Here is a 15,355-nt window from a genome sequence, read left to right on the forward strand (position 1 = left end):
AAAATTCTTTTGTATTCGCTTCTTCCGTCTATCACATATCCACGTATTTATACAATCCATTGCCCTCAGCTCAGATAAAAGTGTTACCATACACTATCACACATCCCATGATATAACATACAACACCAATCTTCTCAATATGGACAGTACGTATCATATCGGATCTATCCATGACCCATAAATATAAGCATACTAACCGATTAGAACGCAACTACCCTCATATTGATATAAACCATCTACAATCAATCAACAAACCAACAATCATCAAGACCTCAAAGAATTGGGTCCTACCTCCAAGACCAAGACCTGGTAGAAAACCAACTACACAATCCAATACACAATCCCAATCATCAACATCATCAACAACTACAACATTTCAACCGCAACAAGCTCAACCTCAACCTCAACAACCGAAAAAAACCAAAAAGAAAGATGTTTCAATTCAAAATGCATTGAAAAAGATTCAAGATGAAAATCAATCCTTAAAATTAGAATTATCAAAATTAGTATCAGATTTGAAAACTCTTCAATCTGAAACTTCCCAATTTGAAACTTCAAATTCTTCATCATCATCATCACCAAATTCATTACATAAAAAGAGAAACCATTTAGAAATGGAGGATGAATTAACTTCATATAAATCATTATCATTATTTGATGAATCTGATGATGATAATTCTTCACAAATCTCCACTCCAAGTTTGATGTCAAATAGTTCAAGTTCAATAGGCTCAACTTTATCAAGTGTTCCTGAAGATGATGTCTTGAAGATTGAAGATTTTTTAAATCTAAGTTATTTTGAAAATTCCACAAATGGTACAATTTCAATTCCTCCTACTTCACAACCTTCAAAGAAACCAATTATGGGGTTTAAGAAAAACGAACAACATGAAAATATTGAGTTTCAATTCTTAAAAGATCAAGGTGTGTTTAAAGGTGACAAAGATTTGTTTTTAGAAGTTGGAAACAATATCGAACAAGAAATTATTGAATGGTGAAGAAACAAAAACCTTTGAAAGGTTATAAACGAATAGAATTAATGTTAATATTCCAAATGAAAAAGAAAAAAAAAGAGAGAGATTACGAGATCAATGAGTTTTCGGCAATGAAAGTTATTATTTTTTTAATGAGATTATGAATGAATTAAAGGGAAAGAAAAGAACGTAATGTGATCCTGAAGTTTATACGTCTGCAAGAGATATTGAATTTATGAAATATGTGTTTTTTGAATGAAAAATGTAGAATCAGTACACGTTACACGGCGTATAAATCTATGATTTCATCGAGATTTACGTGTACTTTATGCAAAATTGGCTATTTCGGTTATTTCATTCTGCCAGGTTTCATACAGTTTTGAGGTTAAGTCCCAACGTCACGTGACTATATATTTTTACGTGTCTCGATAATTTTATACGCGTTTTAATATTTGGAAAACATCACCTACAAAAAACAATTCAAAAAGATTCAAATCATAAGAACAAATCATGTCACAGGATACTTCAGCAATAGACTCCCTTCTAGGTCTTAACCTAGACCAACCAGCAGCTGACCAACCTTTACCAAAACCACGTAAACGTATAAATAATTTAAATGAATCTCATTTCCTAGGTATAAAAGGTTTATCATATATCAAGAAAAATCAAAAACAAATTAGATCAAAATTGAATCATAAAGATGATTACAAGAATTTAACAAATTTATTAAATTTTTATCAATTATGGGGGCATTCAATTTATCCAAAGGCAAATTTTAAAGATTTTTTAGATATGACAGTTAAAGTTGGTTCGAAATCAAAATTATTGAAAAGACAAAGACAAGATTGGTTAAATCAAGAGATGGGTGTTGAAAAATATAGTTCCCTTAAGAATGAAGGTTTGCAACAAGATATAGATAACCCACAAGATAGAGATAATGTGAATAATCAAGGGTCTGATGATGAAATGAATGATAATAATAATAATGACGATGATGATGATGATCAAGTGGTGAAGCAACGATCAAAAGGTAATAGATTATTTGTTGCTGAAGATGAAAGTGACGATGATGATGATTTATATGCAGTTCCAAAGAGAAGAGTAGAGAAACTATTGTCCCAGGGTGATAATGAAGAAATAGGAAAAGATACCATAGCGAAAGAGAATACAGAAGATAAAGAAGAAGAAGATAAACAAAATAAAGACCCACACACCCAAAAGAAAGGTCTTCAAGATTTCAATGATGATTTTGAAGACGATGATGATGATGATTTTGATCAAATTTTGGAAAAACCAGCACCACCACCACCAACGCAACACCAACCTGAGGAGGATCCAGATGCCGTGATGAGAGAACTACAGCAGCCTCAACCTCAAGACGAATACGATGAAGATGAAATAGAGTATGAAATAATGAGAGAAGCTGGATTTTAATATAGAAATTACTAATTTATTACATAATTTGTAGTGTGGCTGACATAATACTGTGGATTAAAAAAATGAAATTTGTCATAATCAAACCACAATTTTAATCATACAATCATCGATTACAGAATTATTGTGGTTCATTTTTTTTGTTGCTGCGCTGTTGCTTGAAACTGTGGATTTATTACAAATCCAAGGAAAAAGTGCTGAAAGCGGTAAATAGCTTCGGATCTGTTTCTCATATTGGGTTAGATTTGGTTTCATGGGTGTGTTGTTGTAATGTGTGGTTTATTCCAGAGTATAAAGATTGTTTGGTATCCACTTTTTTCATGAATCAGGTTCTTTTCTGTTGAAAGTTAACAAGAATAGAAATCATGACAAACGACCAAGTTGACGTTCAAGTTTTAGATACAAGAGTATCAATCTCAAGAGATAAATTGAAAAGGAAATTAAAGACTTTGAAAGATAAAGATCCAAATACCCAAATCGTATTAAATGATCGTACTCTTAGTATAAGCTCTACAGATTCAGAAGATCTAGGTGATAAACTAGATCAAAGCTCATCCTCTGATGAAGAAGAAATTCATCAAACAAAAAAACAAAAAGTTGAACAAGAACCAAAACAAGAAAAAAAACTCAAGACCGTTGAAGAGACCAAACCAACTTCAACTTCCCTAAAGAGATCAGATTCACAAACTGCAGTTGTGATAAATTCATTTGATGAAGATTTCACCATTGATTATAATTATCCAATCCCTGAATTAGGTGAATATGAAATCTTGATTGAAAATAAATATATTGGACTAAATCCAGTAGATTGGAAAGGTAAGAAATATAAATTTGGTATTTATTCATTCCCATGGATCCAAGGTCGTGAAAGTTCAGGGATTGTGCAAAAAATTGGTTCAAAAGTTTCAAATTTAACAAAAGGTGATAAAGTTTTCATTGCATCAACTTCTTATAGAGATTTAAGAACTTCAACTTTCCAAAATTTTACAATTTTCGATTCAAGATTAGTTTGGAAATTACCTGAAAATATCTCATTAAAAGAAAGTTGTACAATTGGTGTTGGTTTGATTACTGCAGGTTCAGTATTGGAAGAGTTAAATGTTAATTTATTTGATCATGAAGAATTTGATAAGGCAAAATTATTACATCAACGTGAAAATTTGTTAATTTGGGGTGGTTCAAGTGGTGTTGGTTCTTATATTATTCAATTAGCTAAAGTTGCAGGTTTCAAAAAAATTATAACAGTGGCTACTCTAAAACATACTGATTTTTTACACAAGATTGGTGCGACTCATGTTTTGGATAGATTTAAATCCAAAGAAGATTTGATTAAAGATTTAAAAGAAATTGTTCCAGAAGGTTTACAAATTGGTATTGATGTTGTTGGTAAAGAAACTACAGATACTGTTATTGAATTTTTAAATGTAAATAAAGTGGAAAATGAAGCGAAAACTTTTGTTGGTGTTGTTACAAAGCCTTCAAAAGATTTAGATTCAAAATTATTGGAAAATATTGAAGTTAAACAAGTTTTAATTAAAAAATTCCATGAAAATTTAAAATTTGGTGAGAATTTGGTTGCAAAGACTTGGGAATTATTATCAAATGAGCAGATAAAACCTCAAAAGAATTTAAAAATATATAAAGGTTTTGAAGGTATATTGAATGGGTTAAAAGATTTGGAAAAATTTGGTGCAAGTAATGAAAAATATATAGTTGAACTATAGACAATTGGGAAAAGGGGAGAACGATATAGGTTAGAATCATTAATTAATTACAAAATATTCATTTGACGTTTGAAATACATTGATTGTAGTTCTGTTCTGTGTTTTTTTGATGAGAATTTGATTATTTCGCATCGGATCGGCTCAGATATTTTTCAGAAATTGTGGCATCTTTTTTTTTTCAATTCATCAACAAAATCACACAATTTAACGAGATTTTAGTATGATGAAACCAATCAGGAACGCTATCTTGATGGGCTTATGGATTCAAAGCTAATCACTTGATCATGTCATGCTGGTTAGAAGTTGTTGAAATGGGTATAAAACCATCAATGAGCACCAAATCATGAATATAGTTAATTGTTATGATTAATCAAAAAATGACACAACCAACAAAGAGACATAAAGCTGAGAGAAAACCTCTAATCATAAATGCATTTCTTATGGGGTCTTCAGGCCACCAAAGTGCTGGTATTTTTTCCCATCCAAGAGATAAATCAACTGAATTATACACATCAATTGAATATTGGCAAAATTTAGCTAGACTATTAGAAAAGGGTAAATTCCATTCATGTTTCATTGCAGATGTCTTGGGTCCTTATGATGTTTATAATGGTCCACGGAACTATGATGCTGTTGCCATATCTGGTGCTCAATGGCCAATATCTGATCCAAGTTATTTCATCCCAATAATGGCTAGTGTCACTGAAAATTTAAATTTTGGTATGACTTTTAGTACTATCAGTGAAGAACCTTATCATTTGGCTAGAAGATTAGGGACATTGGATTTAATAACAAATGGTAGATTAGGTTGGAATATAGTGACAAGTTATTTAGAGAGTGGTGCAAGAAATTTACTGGGTGGGAAGCCATTACCTGAACATGATGAACGTTATGAAAGATGTGATGAATATACTAAAGTGATTTATAAATTGTTGTTGAGTTCATGGAGAGATGATGCTGTGGAATTGAATAAACAAGAGCGAATCTTTACAAATCCAAAAGGCTTGAGAGAAATTAATCATGAAGGTAAATATTTCAATGTTCCTGGTCCTTCAATTACACATCCATCAAGACAAAGATTACCAGTTATTATCCAAGCAGGTTCTTCACCAAGAGGTATGGAATTTGCAGCTGAAAATGCAGAAGTTGTTTTCCTTTCAGGATTTTCACCTGAATTATTAGCTCCAAGGATTGCTAAAATTAAACAATTATCAGTTGAGAAATATAATAGACCAAAAGATTCAATTAAATTCCTAAGTTTAGTTACAATAGTTGTTGGGAAAACACAAAGTGAAGCACAGGCAAAATATCAAGAATATAAAAGTTTCACCAATCCAGAAGGTTCACAAGCATTATTTAGTGGATGGTCAGGTTTTAATATCGGACAATTGGATCATGATCAAGAATTAGGTGATGATGTCAAGTCACAAGCTATCTCATCATTTATTGAAAATTGGAAAAAAGCTGTTCCAGGTGTAGAGAAATGGACTAGAGATGTCATTACTGATGAAATTAGAATTGGTGGATCAGGTCCAAGAATTGTAGGGACACCTGAATCAATTGCAGATGAGTTAGAAAGATGGGTTGATGTAGCAGGTGTTGATGGTTTCAATTTTGCTTACACTGTGTTACCTGAATCTTATGAAGATTTAATTGAATTATTGATTCCTGAATTACAAAAAAGAGGTTTGGCTCAAAGGGAATATGCTGTGCCAAATGGTAGTTTTAGAGAACAATTATATGGGAAAGGTCAAGTGTATCCAAGAGATGATCATCCAGGTTCAAAATATCAATGGAGATCTGGTGTTACACAGGAAATTTTTGAAAAAAGTTTAAAAGAGAATGGTTTATAAATTCTATAGATATTTATGTTCATCAATAGCATATTTGATAATCTTTCTTAAATTTGTTGTAGTTAATTCTGGCTTGAAGCCTAATAGTTGAATACTTTTCTTATTATCAACATTAGTTTCTGATTCAGCTGGTTCAGTTTTTGGTACACCTTTTGGAATTTTCCCCTTTAATTCATTGAATTCATTACCAACATCTAAAACATCTTGCTGAGTTAATCTATTACTGGAAATCAACAATCTTTGATTTGAAATCTCAGGATTTGTAGCTGCAACATAATGAGCTTTTGCAACATCTTCCACAGCTATAGTCAAATAATTCAATGGTTCAACTTTATCTTCAGATTCAGCTTTCAATGATTTTAATAATAATTTTGCAGCACCATTTATATCATCACCTTTAAATAATGGGGCACCTAATATCATAGAAGCACCAATTGTAGCAACTTTAAAACTTGGTGATCGATCTTGAACAAATTGGAAAATTTCCCTTTCAGAGAATTTTTTGGAAGCTGAATAACCAAAGAACCCATTTAACTTACCTTGTTCATAAGTTACACTACTCCAAGATTCTTCATTGACTGGATCAAATCCCATAACATTAGTATTGAATGCAGATATTGAGGAAGTGTAAACAAATTTTTCCAAATTTGGAGCATTTCCATTCAAGACTTTCAAAATGTTTGTAGTGGCATTAATATTTGGTTTTAAAAGATCTTTTTCAGATTCTTTAGAGAAAATATTCATTGCAGCAGCTGTATGAATGAAGTATTTTAAATTATTTGAATATTTTGAAACAACTTTATAAACTTGATCAAAATTAGCTAAATCTTCAATCACTTCAACTGAAAAATTTGAATTTGAGAATTTCTCAACAAGGTCCAACCCCTTTTCTTGTGATCTAACAGTTCCAATAACTTTATAACCTTCATCAATGAATTTTTTAATGACATATTGAGCAAGAAACCCAGTTGCACCTGTAACAATAACTAAGCTAGACATGGTTGGATTGATTACTTGAATGAGGAAAGAATTGGTGAATTGAAAATTGGATTGGGGGTTGATTGGTTTTTCAGAGCAAGAATTTGTTGTTGTTTATAGAGAAAATGTAAATTTGATTTGTCAAATTAAACCAACACCGAGTACAATCGTAATCGCCGTGTTAACTCCGGCGGAGGAACGAGAATTTAAAAGTGAATGAAGTAGTGGGAAATGAAGGAATTCAATAATATTTAAATAGACCATGTGTTATAAAATTTTATTCTGATTATTCTGGTACTAATTTCAAGGCAATATCTTGAGTTTTCGAAAATTGAAAATATTTGGATTTATAAAAATTTGAAATTAAATTAATAAACTTCAAGTTATTAATCTAGAAAATTGAAAATTAATCATTGACAATTACATAATTATTTAACTTTTAAACTGTTTATAACACATATTACCCATATTATTAATCAATTAGTATACAGTAGCACCGTTTATATTTATGTACTCTTTATTTAAAGTAACTATCTAGTGCTCAAGTACCGGTTTGGCTTTGAAGCCTGAAATTGTCTCTATTGTGGATCAGCTCCTGCTTGTTTTTGCTCAGCAGTAAACTTCCCACTTATTCTAACCATATATGACAACATTCAGTCAATTACACTTCATTAAAGCCACTATATACCATATTCAAAAAATCAAAAGTTACCCTACCCACCAAGACAACATAGTACCTCAGCGCCATTTTTTTCGTTGATCCGGGTTGCGTAGTGTAGAGGTTATCACCATGGATTCTGATTTTTAATTGATCTGGACATTCCATAAACCCCGGTTCGAATCCGGGCGCGACCGATCGCCTTAAATCGTTTTTTTTTGGTGCGTTTTGCTTTATTTTTGCTTTTTTTTTTGTATTTATATATTCTTTGGGGAATTCTCTTTCTGGTGATCTATTTTTTAGTTATGGTTGTCTATTTTGTTGTTGTGTTGTGATGGGGTTTTTGTTGGAGCGATTTTTTCAACAAAATTTGTATATCCGAGATGTCATGAAAAAAGATCTCTACAAATTGCAAAATTCTTCATAAACGATTGATTCATTACTAGTTAAACAACATGATAATAATAATAATAATAATAAGAATAATAATAAAAATAATAATAAATGGAATTAAGAATAGTACTCAACATCTTAACTACTCTAGTCTAAAAAAGCACACCAACACCTTGTAATATATATAACCCTTTTGTTTTGTTTTTTTGATTTCTTGTTTCTAACTTGTAAGTTTATTTTTTCTTCTATTTATAATAGTGGAAGTATCTAAACTTAATTCAAATGGATTTGAACTTTCTTCAATATGATTATGATGATTATGATGACGACGATGTTGTTGTTGTTGTTGATCTTGGTTTTTATTATTTGATAAATCAACTTGTTGAATATAACGACCCGATCTTGTTTCTAAATCTCCATGTTTTGGAGAACCAGCATCCATTATTTCATCTTCTTCTTCCTCCATAATTTGTTCAGTATTTAATTTATTTTTTTGAAATTTTTTATCATTTAATAATTTTTCTTCACCAATTCTATGAACAGCATTACTTATATCAAAAGCATCCTTCATAGCTCTAGCAGCAGGAGAATAAACAGGTTCAGTTCTTTTGAAATTTGAATAAATAGTCTTTTTAGGTCTTTTAAATTCAACTTTATTCAACCAAGGATCATTTAAAAATTCATCAATAGTATATCTTTTATTTGGATCCACAGTTAATAAATTTTTAACACAATTTTTAGCACCAGAACTAATTTCATCCCACCAAGGTTGTAAAAATTTATAATCACCTCTTGCAACTTTTTCAGTTAATACATCAATTTTTTCATCATAAAAAGGTGGGAATCCACATAATAATGTATATAAAACACAACCAATAGCCCACATATCAACTTCCTTGGAATAATGTTCATCTTTAACAATTTCCGGAGCAGTATATCCAACAGTACCACAGGGGGTTTTAGTTTCATCAAACCAAATTTGTTTTGATAATCCAAAATCAGCCAATTTAACTAACCCAATACCACCACCTCCAACACCATTTAAAAATTCACCTTCATCAACTTTACTATTTGGATCATCAGATTTCCTTAATTTTCGTTGCTTGGAAGGTATGATTGGGATTGGTTGAAATAATAAATTTTCAGGTTTAATATCACGATGAACAACACCAATTTCTTCATGTAAATAACGAATTGATAACCCAACTTGTTTTATAACATGTCTTGCTAAATCTTCAGAAAAATAAGTAAATTTAACAATTTCATTAAAAATTTCACCTCCTGGAACTAATTCTTGAATAATATAATAAAATTCTTCAACTTCTTTAAATTCAATAAATTTAACAATATTATCATGATTTAATTGTCTCATTATTGTAGCTTCTTTTAAAACAGATTTTTTTTGATTATTATCCAATTGTAATTTTTTAATAATCTTGATAGCAACTAATTCATTAGTTAATAAATTCAAAGCTTTAACCACAATGGAAAAGGCACCTTCGCCTAATTTATCAATGATTTTATAATGTTCCAAACCTTTATATTGATTACTATTGTTCTTCTGTAATTTCAACTCTTCCTTAACTAATTCACTAGCTAGATCGTTATAATTGTAATAATTCTTCTTCTTGTCTTGTATTATAGTTTCATTACTATTATCACTCAAACTTTCAGCATGGACTTGCTCCATCATCTTGGAGTCCACTTGGAACTCACTAGCATCGAAGGGAACATCCACAGCCAGTTCATGGGCTTGTTTGCCCTGACGGATAAAGTTCTTGATGTTCTTTGTTGTCATTAGTTTTGTCTGTTCTTTGGATGAATAAGAAGTTGAAAAGTTTTAACTCACTTTAAACATTTTGAAGTGTCTCCTTTCTTAAATCTCCAATCTCTCGATCAGGATAAATGAAAATTATTTAAATGTCTTTGCCCAAAGTTTATAATTGCTAATGGCAATGGACGCGGTTTTTTTGTTTTTTTGTTCTCTGTAGCAATAAAGAGAAATTAGTTAAGGAATTAGTTAAGGAATTAATTAAAAATGAAGTAATTAATGATTAACGAGTGTAATCTGTTATAAGGCTCAGTTAACAAGGCTAAGCTTATTGCCCTCTGGCGGTTATTCTCTGGCCATTATCCAGCTCTTGTTGCTCAAGAGCAAGCGCAGCGTATCAGGCTGATGTCACTAGTAAGAATAGCCGAATTAGGTAAAGGCTTAGTAATGGGTATAGTCACGTGATGAATGCAAAACACATTCGCGGAAAAGAATATTTGATTACATTTGGATTCAATAAACAACATTGGAATCATTCATTTGCCACAACTCAAGGAATAAGGAAGATGGCGGTGGTCAATGGTGTGGTGCAGTCTCTGGATCTGAAGCTCATACAGATATTCAACGGCTTGGGACCCAAGCGGCCAAAGAAGAGAAAAGCTAGTGTGCTGGATAGAAATGGTGAGACACTTTACAATGATGATGGAGATGATAATACTGAAGATTCCCTGGGTATTAAAGATCCAACTTATCTCACCATAGCTGATACCTCTATAAAAGCTCAAGGTCAAGTACCCAGACCTCCAAATGAAGAGTCACCACAACAAGTTGGTTCAGTTTTACAATTGGATGATATATCATTAAATTTCCAAAATTCAATATTGATTATTCAAAATAAACCAAGACAAAAATATAAAACTAAAAACACCATGTCTTTGGAGATTAAAGATGAAATTTACAACCAAATTGGACCTCATGAAATTAAATTTTGCAGAAATTTAAAATTAAAACATGCTTCAAGTGTTAAATTGTCTTATCCTAAATTATCAATCCAATTCTTATCTGTTGAACAAGATCATTATGAAATTGAAGTTTTAATAGATTATAAAGTGGAATTAATAGAATCATTAGCACTAAATACCCGTCTGACTGATACTCAACTCGGATACATAAAAGATTTGATCAAATCCATTGCTGTGTATCCCAATCCACCACAATCAAATATTGAAATCAATACAAAATTTTTCTATGATATGATTACCCAACATACAGAATCCATACCCAAAGAGACAAAACCTTTGTTAGTATCAGAATTAGATACAGACCTTTTAAAATTCCAAACAACTTCTGTTAAATGGTTATTAACAAAAGAAAATGTCCTCTATGATGATGAATCTCGTTCTGTTAAACCATCTCCAATTTGGTCCAAATCAATGTCTAATGATGATGAGAAAGTTTTAAAAGCGCTGGATTCAATTTCATTTGGATTTAAATTAATTAAAATCCCGTTCTATGATGAAGAACTTTGGTATAATGATTATACTCAAAATATTTGTTCGAAAAATAGAGCTATTGAATTCCTAACAGATTGGGATTTTGCAAATATAGGTGGTACTGGATTATTAGCTGAGGAAATGGGTCTAGGTAAAACTGTCGAGACTGTTGCGCTAACCCTATTGAATCAAAGACCTTTTAATGATATTAATCAAAATTATTTTGAAACTTCATTACAAAGAATGGTTAAAAAATTGAAATCAACTTTAATAGTGTGTCCTGAATCTATTCTACATCAATGGTGTGATGAAATTGAATTACATGCTCCAAGTTTAACAATCATGATTTACAAAGGAATCAATTCAAGTAAACAAACTTGTACTGAATTAGTGGAGGAAATGAGTAAACATGATATCATCCTGACTTCATATAGTGTCATATCAAGAGAAATTCATAATGCCCTATATAACCCATCTTCAAGACCTAAAAGACAAAGAAGAACTCCAACTCCAAGATTTTTAGAATTGGAATTAGATCCTTCAATTGATATAGAACCTGAAGCTTTAGAAAGTTTAAAACAAATTTATCAACAAATTGATTCTGATAGGAAACTAATAAGAGATCGGGATGATCATTCTTCACCTCTTGTGATGTGTGAATTTTGGAGAATTATAATGGATGAAGTTCAAATGGTGGGGAAAACTTTATCAAATGTTTGTAAAATTGCTACAAGAATCCCCAGATTCCATTCATGGGGTGTTTCAGGTACTCCAATTAAGAATGAACTAAGTGATTTGAATTCAATCCTATCATATTTAAGAATTGAACCTTTCGGATCTTTGAAAAATTGGGAATCACTTGTGGGGAAACCAAATGATTTTATAAAATTGTTCAAAAATTTATCTCTAAGGCATACTAAAGAAATGGTTAAATCAGATATATCTATCCCCCCACAGGAAAAATATTTATTAAGTGTTCCATTTGGTCCTATTGAACAAAATAATTATGAAGAATTATATAAACAATTCTTGAATGAAGTTGGTTTAGATGTTGATGGGAACCCCATAGTGGAAAATTGGGAACCTTCACAATCCTATTATGATTATATGAGTCATTGGTTGAAAAAATTAAGAAGAGTTTGTTGTCATGCTAATATTGGGAATAATGATCATCAAAGCGGTAATGAAAATTCAGCATTACAAACAATGGATCGTGTTTTGAAAAATATGATTGAAATTGCTCAAGATAGGGTTAATCAATTGAATAGAGACATAACTTTGAAAAAAATTGAAATTGGTCAAGTTTATGAATTTGAAAAAAAACCTGAAAATGCCCTTGATGTTTGGTCTCAAGAATTACCAAATGTTGAGAAAAGAATTGAATCTCTACAAACCCTGTCAATCAATAATGATAAATCAAAATTAAACCTTAGAATCAATTTGGATCTATTACATAGATTATATTTCTTCATTGCTTCTGCCCATTATCAATTATACAACCCATCCATAACAGAACTAGTACCAGGGATTGATAAAGATATGTTACCACATGATGTTGACCCAAGACTAGGAGGTGATGAACATATCAGCCCAGACGTTGTTGTCTACAGAGTTTTAACTGAACAAGAATCAAATCATCAAGATTTAGAACAAGAATTTTATACAAAAGCTCAAAATGTTCGGAAAACGCTATTAGCTGAACCTATCAAGAATGTTTCAAATTCAGTGATGAAATTAGATCGGAATTTTCAATTGGAATTTATTGATTTCATACCTAAAAGTTTCCAAACTTTAGATACCCAGGCATTCTCAACAAGAGTTGGTACTGTTATAACTCAATTGAATTCACAATCAAGTTTATTAAACAATTGGTTGGGAAAACTTGTGAATGCAATAAGCACACCTTTATTAGATGGGGTTACTGATCCAGATGGTGAAGAATATGGTGAATCTTTAGATGATCAAGAAAAAGCAGCTGCATATCTTGATGTATTACAGCGTGCCATCCAGGATAGACATTCTTTAATATTTGGTAAGAATGATCATGGGGATTTTGAAAAAATTGATGCTATTGTGGAGAGTTCAGATTCAGATTTTAAAGATCAATTGGAACAAGAATATCCTAAAATTATGATGGAGTTTTCACTAAGACATTTGGTTATTGAATCTAAAACTATATTGGCTGGTATGACTGTTGTGCAAGATATGGATCCATTTGCTAAATTAATTGTTGAAGTTCGTAAAATATTGGAATTACAAAAGGAAAATATGGATTCAGTTAAGAAATTTTTCAAAATTATTAATGATTGTTATAATTTGAGAATCACTTATTTTAGACAATTACAAGATTTATCAGATAATGTTAGACCTTTTGATGAATATTCTCATGCAAATTATGATTGTATGGAGAATCTTTTAAAATTGAAGAATAAAATTGAAATTGATGAAAAAAATTTAACTTCAATCCATTCAAGAATCCGTTATTTACAATCATTATCAAGTGCTGAAACAGATGAATCTGATAAATTATGTGTTGTTTGTCGAAGTTCAATCACTATTGGTTCTTTAACAAAATGTGGTCATCAATATTGTAAAGATTGTTTGGATCATTGGTTAGCTCGTCATTCAAAATGTCCAATTTGTAAACAAAGTATTACAAAAGTTGATGTTTACAATTTCACGTTTAATAGAGATGAGATTAATGTTAGGATGATTACGGAAGAGAGTAATGAAGAAATGTTTCAAGTTTATCATAAAATGGATAAGAATAATCTTTATGATATCAATTCTATCAAAATTAAAAATAACTTTGGTTCAAAAGTTAATACAATTGTTAAACAAGTGTTGTGGTTGAAAAAACATGATCCATATGTTCAAATTGTTATTTATAGTCAATGGACTCAATTATTACAAATTATTGGGAATGCATTTAGACAAAATGGTATAACTTATTTAGGCTCCAAAAACACATTACCAAGGATTGGGAAAGGTAAAAAAACTGCATTAAAATCTGATATTGCACAGTTTAAGAAAAATCCAGAAATAACTTGTTTTTTATTAAATGCAAAAGCTGAAGCTTCAGGTTTAACTTTGGTTAATGCTACGCATGTGTTTATTTGTGAACCTTTAGTGAATACAGCTTTGGAATTACAAGCAATTAGTCGTATTCATAGAATTGGTCAAAAGAAACCAACATTTGTTTGGCTTTTTTCAATCACTGGAAGTGTTGAAGAGAGTATAATCTTGTTATCAACAAGAAAGAAGGTGAAGGAACGTGAGAAATTAGATACTGAAGAGATGACTAAAACAGTAAACAAACTTGTTGAAGCAAATGGTGAACATGTTAATCCTTCAGATCTTTGGAATTCTTTCTTCAGCGCAAAGATTGATAGAATTGTGTAGAAGATACAAGGTATGCAATATTGCAAAATTATAATACAATTAATGATTAATGTTTACAGCATTTGTAGCAAAAATTTCAACTTCAGCCTTGAGATCAACGGTTCTGAGTAAAAAACCTGGTTTCAGGGACACACCATACAAAGAAAAATTGTCAGGTATTACATAACCAGAATAACTAATTATGCACAATTCATCAATACTCAACATTTCACATCAACTATAAGAAGAATCAAGAATCCACAAATTGTAACATTATATGTATATTAATAGAACATCGGAATTGCCTTATATATACACAGTAGAGGATATTCTGTCAGGTTAAAACCACGAATAAAATAAAACAAGTGATCATTAAATCAACATCAACTAGAAACAATGGCTGTTACAAGAAATTCCAACAGAAGAAACACCTCTTCAACCTCTTCAACCTCTTCAACAACTAGAGTAACCAAAACCAGAAAACCAGCTAGAAAAACCAAAGCTAATCCTCGTGTTACAGCAATTGAAAACAATATTTCTGCATCACATGCTGCATCAACATCTGAAAACACACCAAACTCAACCACTTCAGAAGAAAATTTTTCAACAAATGGTGCTCAACAAGCTGCATTATCTGCACAAAATGAAAATTTTTCTAATTCAACTGAAACGGACCATGAAACAAATGGGTCAAAT

At 31.0% G+C, this 15,355-nt stretch overlaps 8 protein-coding genes and 1 non-coding gene across 9 annotated transcripts; 7 read left to right on the forward strand and 2 right to left on the reverse strand.

Annotated features, from left to right (window-relative positions):
- Positions 1-170: 170 nt before the first annotated feature.
- WICANDRAFT_64147 (transcription factor HAP4) lies at positions 171-998 on the forward strand (the record flags this gene model as incomplete). The annotated part of the gene is made up of 1 exon (XM_019183675.1): positions 171-998. One exon carries the CDS (start codon positions 171-173, stop codon positions 996-998), a length of 828 nt encoding a protein of 275 aa, XP_019037205.1.
- A 486-nt stretch (positions 999-1,484) lies between these two features.
- Positions 1,485-2,408, forward strand: CSM3 (Csm3p; the record flags this gene model as incomplete). Its single annotated transcript, XM_019185015.1, has 1 exon — positions 1,485-2,408. The coding sequence occupies one exon, from the start codon at positions 1,485-1,487 to the stop codon at positions 2,406-2,408; it is 924 nt and encodes a 307-aa protein (XP_019037206.1).
- Positions 2,409-3,082: 674 nt separating this feature from the next.
- WICANDRAFT_24037 (zinc-binding alcohol dehydrogenase family protein) lies at positions 3,083-4,120 on the forward strand (the record flags this gene model as incomplete). Its single annotated transcript, XM_019181013.1, has 2 exons — positions 3,083-3,832; positions 3,884-4,120. Coding segments are annotated over 2 exons (987 nt in total), but the record flags the coding sequence as incomplete, so codon positions are not given.
- Positions 4,121-4,509: 389 nt separating this feature from the next.
- On the forward strand, positions 4,510-5,985 carry WICANDRAFT_34389 (uncharacterized protein; the record flags this gene model as incomplete). Its single annotated transcript, XM_019182179.1, has 1 exon — positions 4,510-5,985. The coding sequence occupies one exon, from the start codon at positions 4,510-4,512 to the stop codon at positions 5,983-5,985; it is 1,476 nt and encodes a 491-aa protein (XP_019037208.1).
- A 3-nt stretch (positions 5,986-5,988) lies between these two features.
- WICANDRAFT_33780 (uncharacterized protein) lies at positions 5,989-6,984 on the reverse strand (the record flags this gene model as incomplete). The annotated part of the gene is made up of 1 exon (XM_019182111.1): positions 5,989-6,984. One exon carries the CDS (start codon positions 6,982-6,984, stop codon positions 5,989-5,991), a length of 996 nt encoding a protein of 331 aa, XP_019037209.1.
- A 743-nt stretch (positions 6,985-7,727) lies between these two features.
- Positions 7,728-7,818, forward strand: WICANDRAFT_t103. The gene has a single exon. It is a non-coding gene; the product is annotated as a tRNA-Gln (tRNA).
- Positions 7,819-8,169: 351 nt separating this feature from the next.
- WICANDRAFT_95203 (uncharacterized protein) lies at positions 8,170-10,096 on the reverse strand. The gene is made up of 2 exons (XM_019186486.1): positions 9,864-10,096; positions 8,170-9,800 (listed from the first exon to the last, which is right to left on the reverse strand). Exons 1-2 carry the CDS (start codon positions 9,870-9,872, stop codon positions 8,235-8,237), a joined length of 1,575 nt encoding a protein of 524 aa, XP_019037210.1. The 5' UTR covers positions 9,873-10,096; the 3' UTR covers positions 8,170-8,234.
- A 250-nt stretch (positions 10,097-10,346) lies between these two features.
- Positions 10,347-14,830, forward strand: WICANDRAFT_56545 (E3 ubiquitin-protein ligase IRC20). Its single transcript, XM_019182783.1, has one exon. It carries the CDS (start codon positions 10,352-10,354, stop codon positions 14,678-14,680), a length of 4,329 nt encoding a protein of 1,442 aa, XP_019037211.1. The 5' UTR covers positions 10,347-10,351; the 3' UTR covers positions 14,681-14,830.
- Positions 14,831-15,055: 225 nt separating this feature from the next.
- On the forward strand, positions 15,056-15,348 carry WICANDRAFT_64154 (uncharacterized protein; the record flags this gene model as incomplete). The annotated part of the gene is made up of 1 exon (XM_019183676.1): positions 15,056-15,348. A coding segment is annotated over one exon (293 nt), but the record flags the coding sequence as incomplete, so codon positions are not given.
- Positions 15,349-15,355: the final 7 nt, after the last annotated feature.

The sequence above is a fragment of the Wickerhamomyces anomalus genome (genome assembly GCF_001661255.1).
Source record: "Wickerhamomyces anomalus NRRL Y-366-8 unplaced genomic scaffold WICANscaffold_5, whole genome shotgun sequence".
Taxonomy (NCBI): domain Eukaryota; kingdom Fungi; phylum Ascomycota; class Saccharomycetes; order Phaffomycetales; family Wickerhamomycetaceae; genus Hansenula; species Hansenula anomala.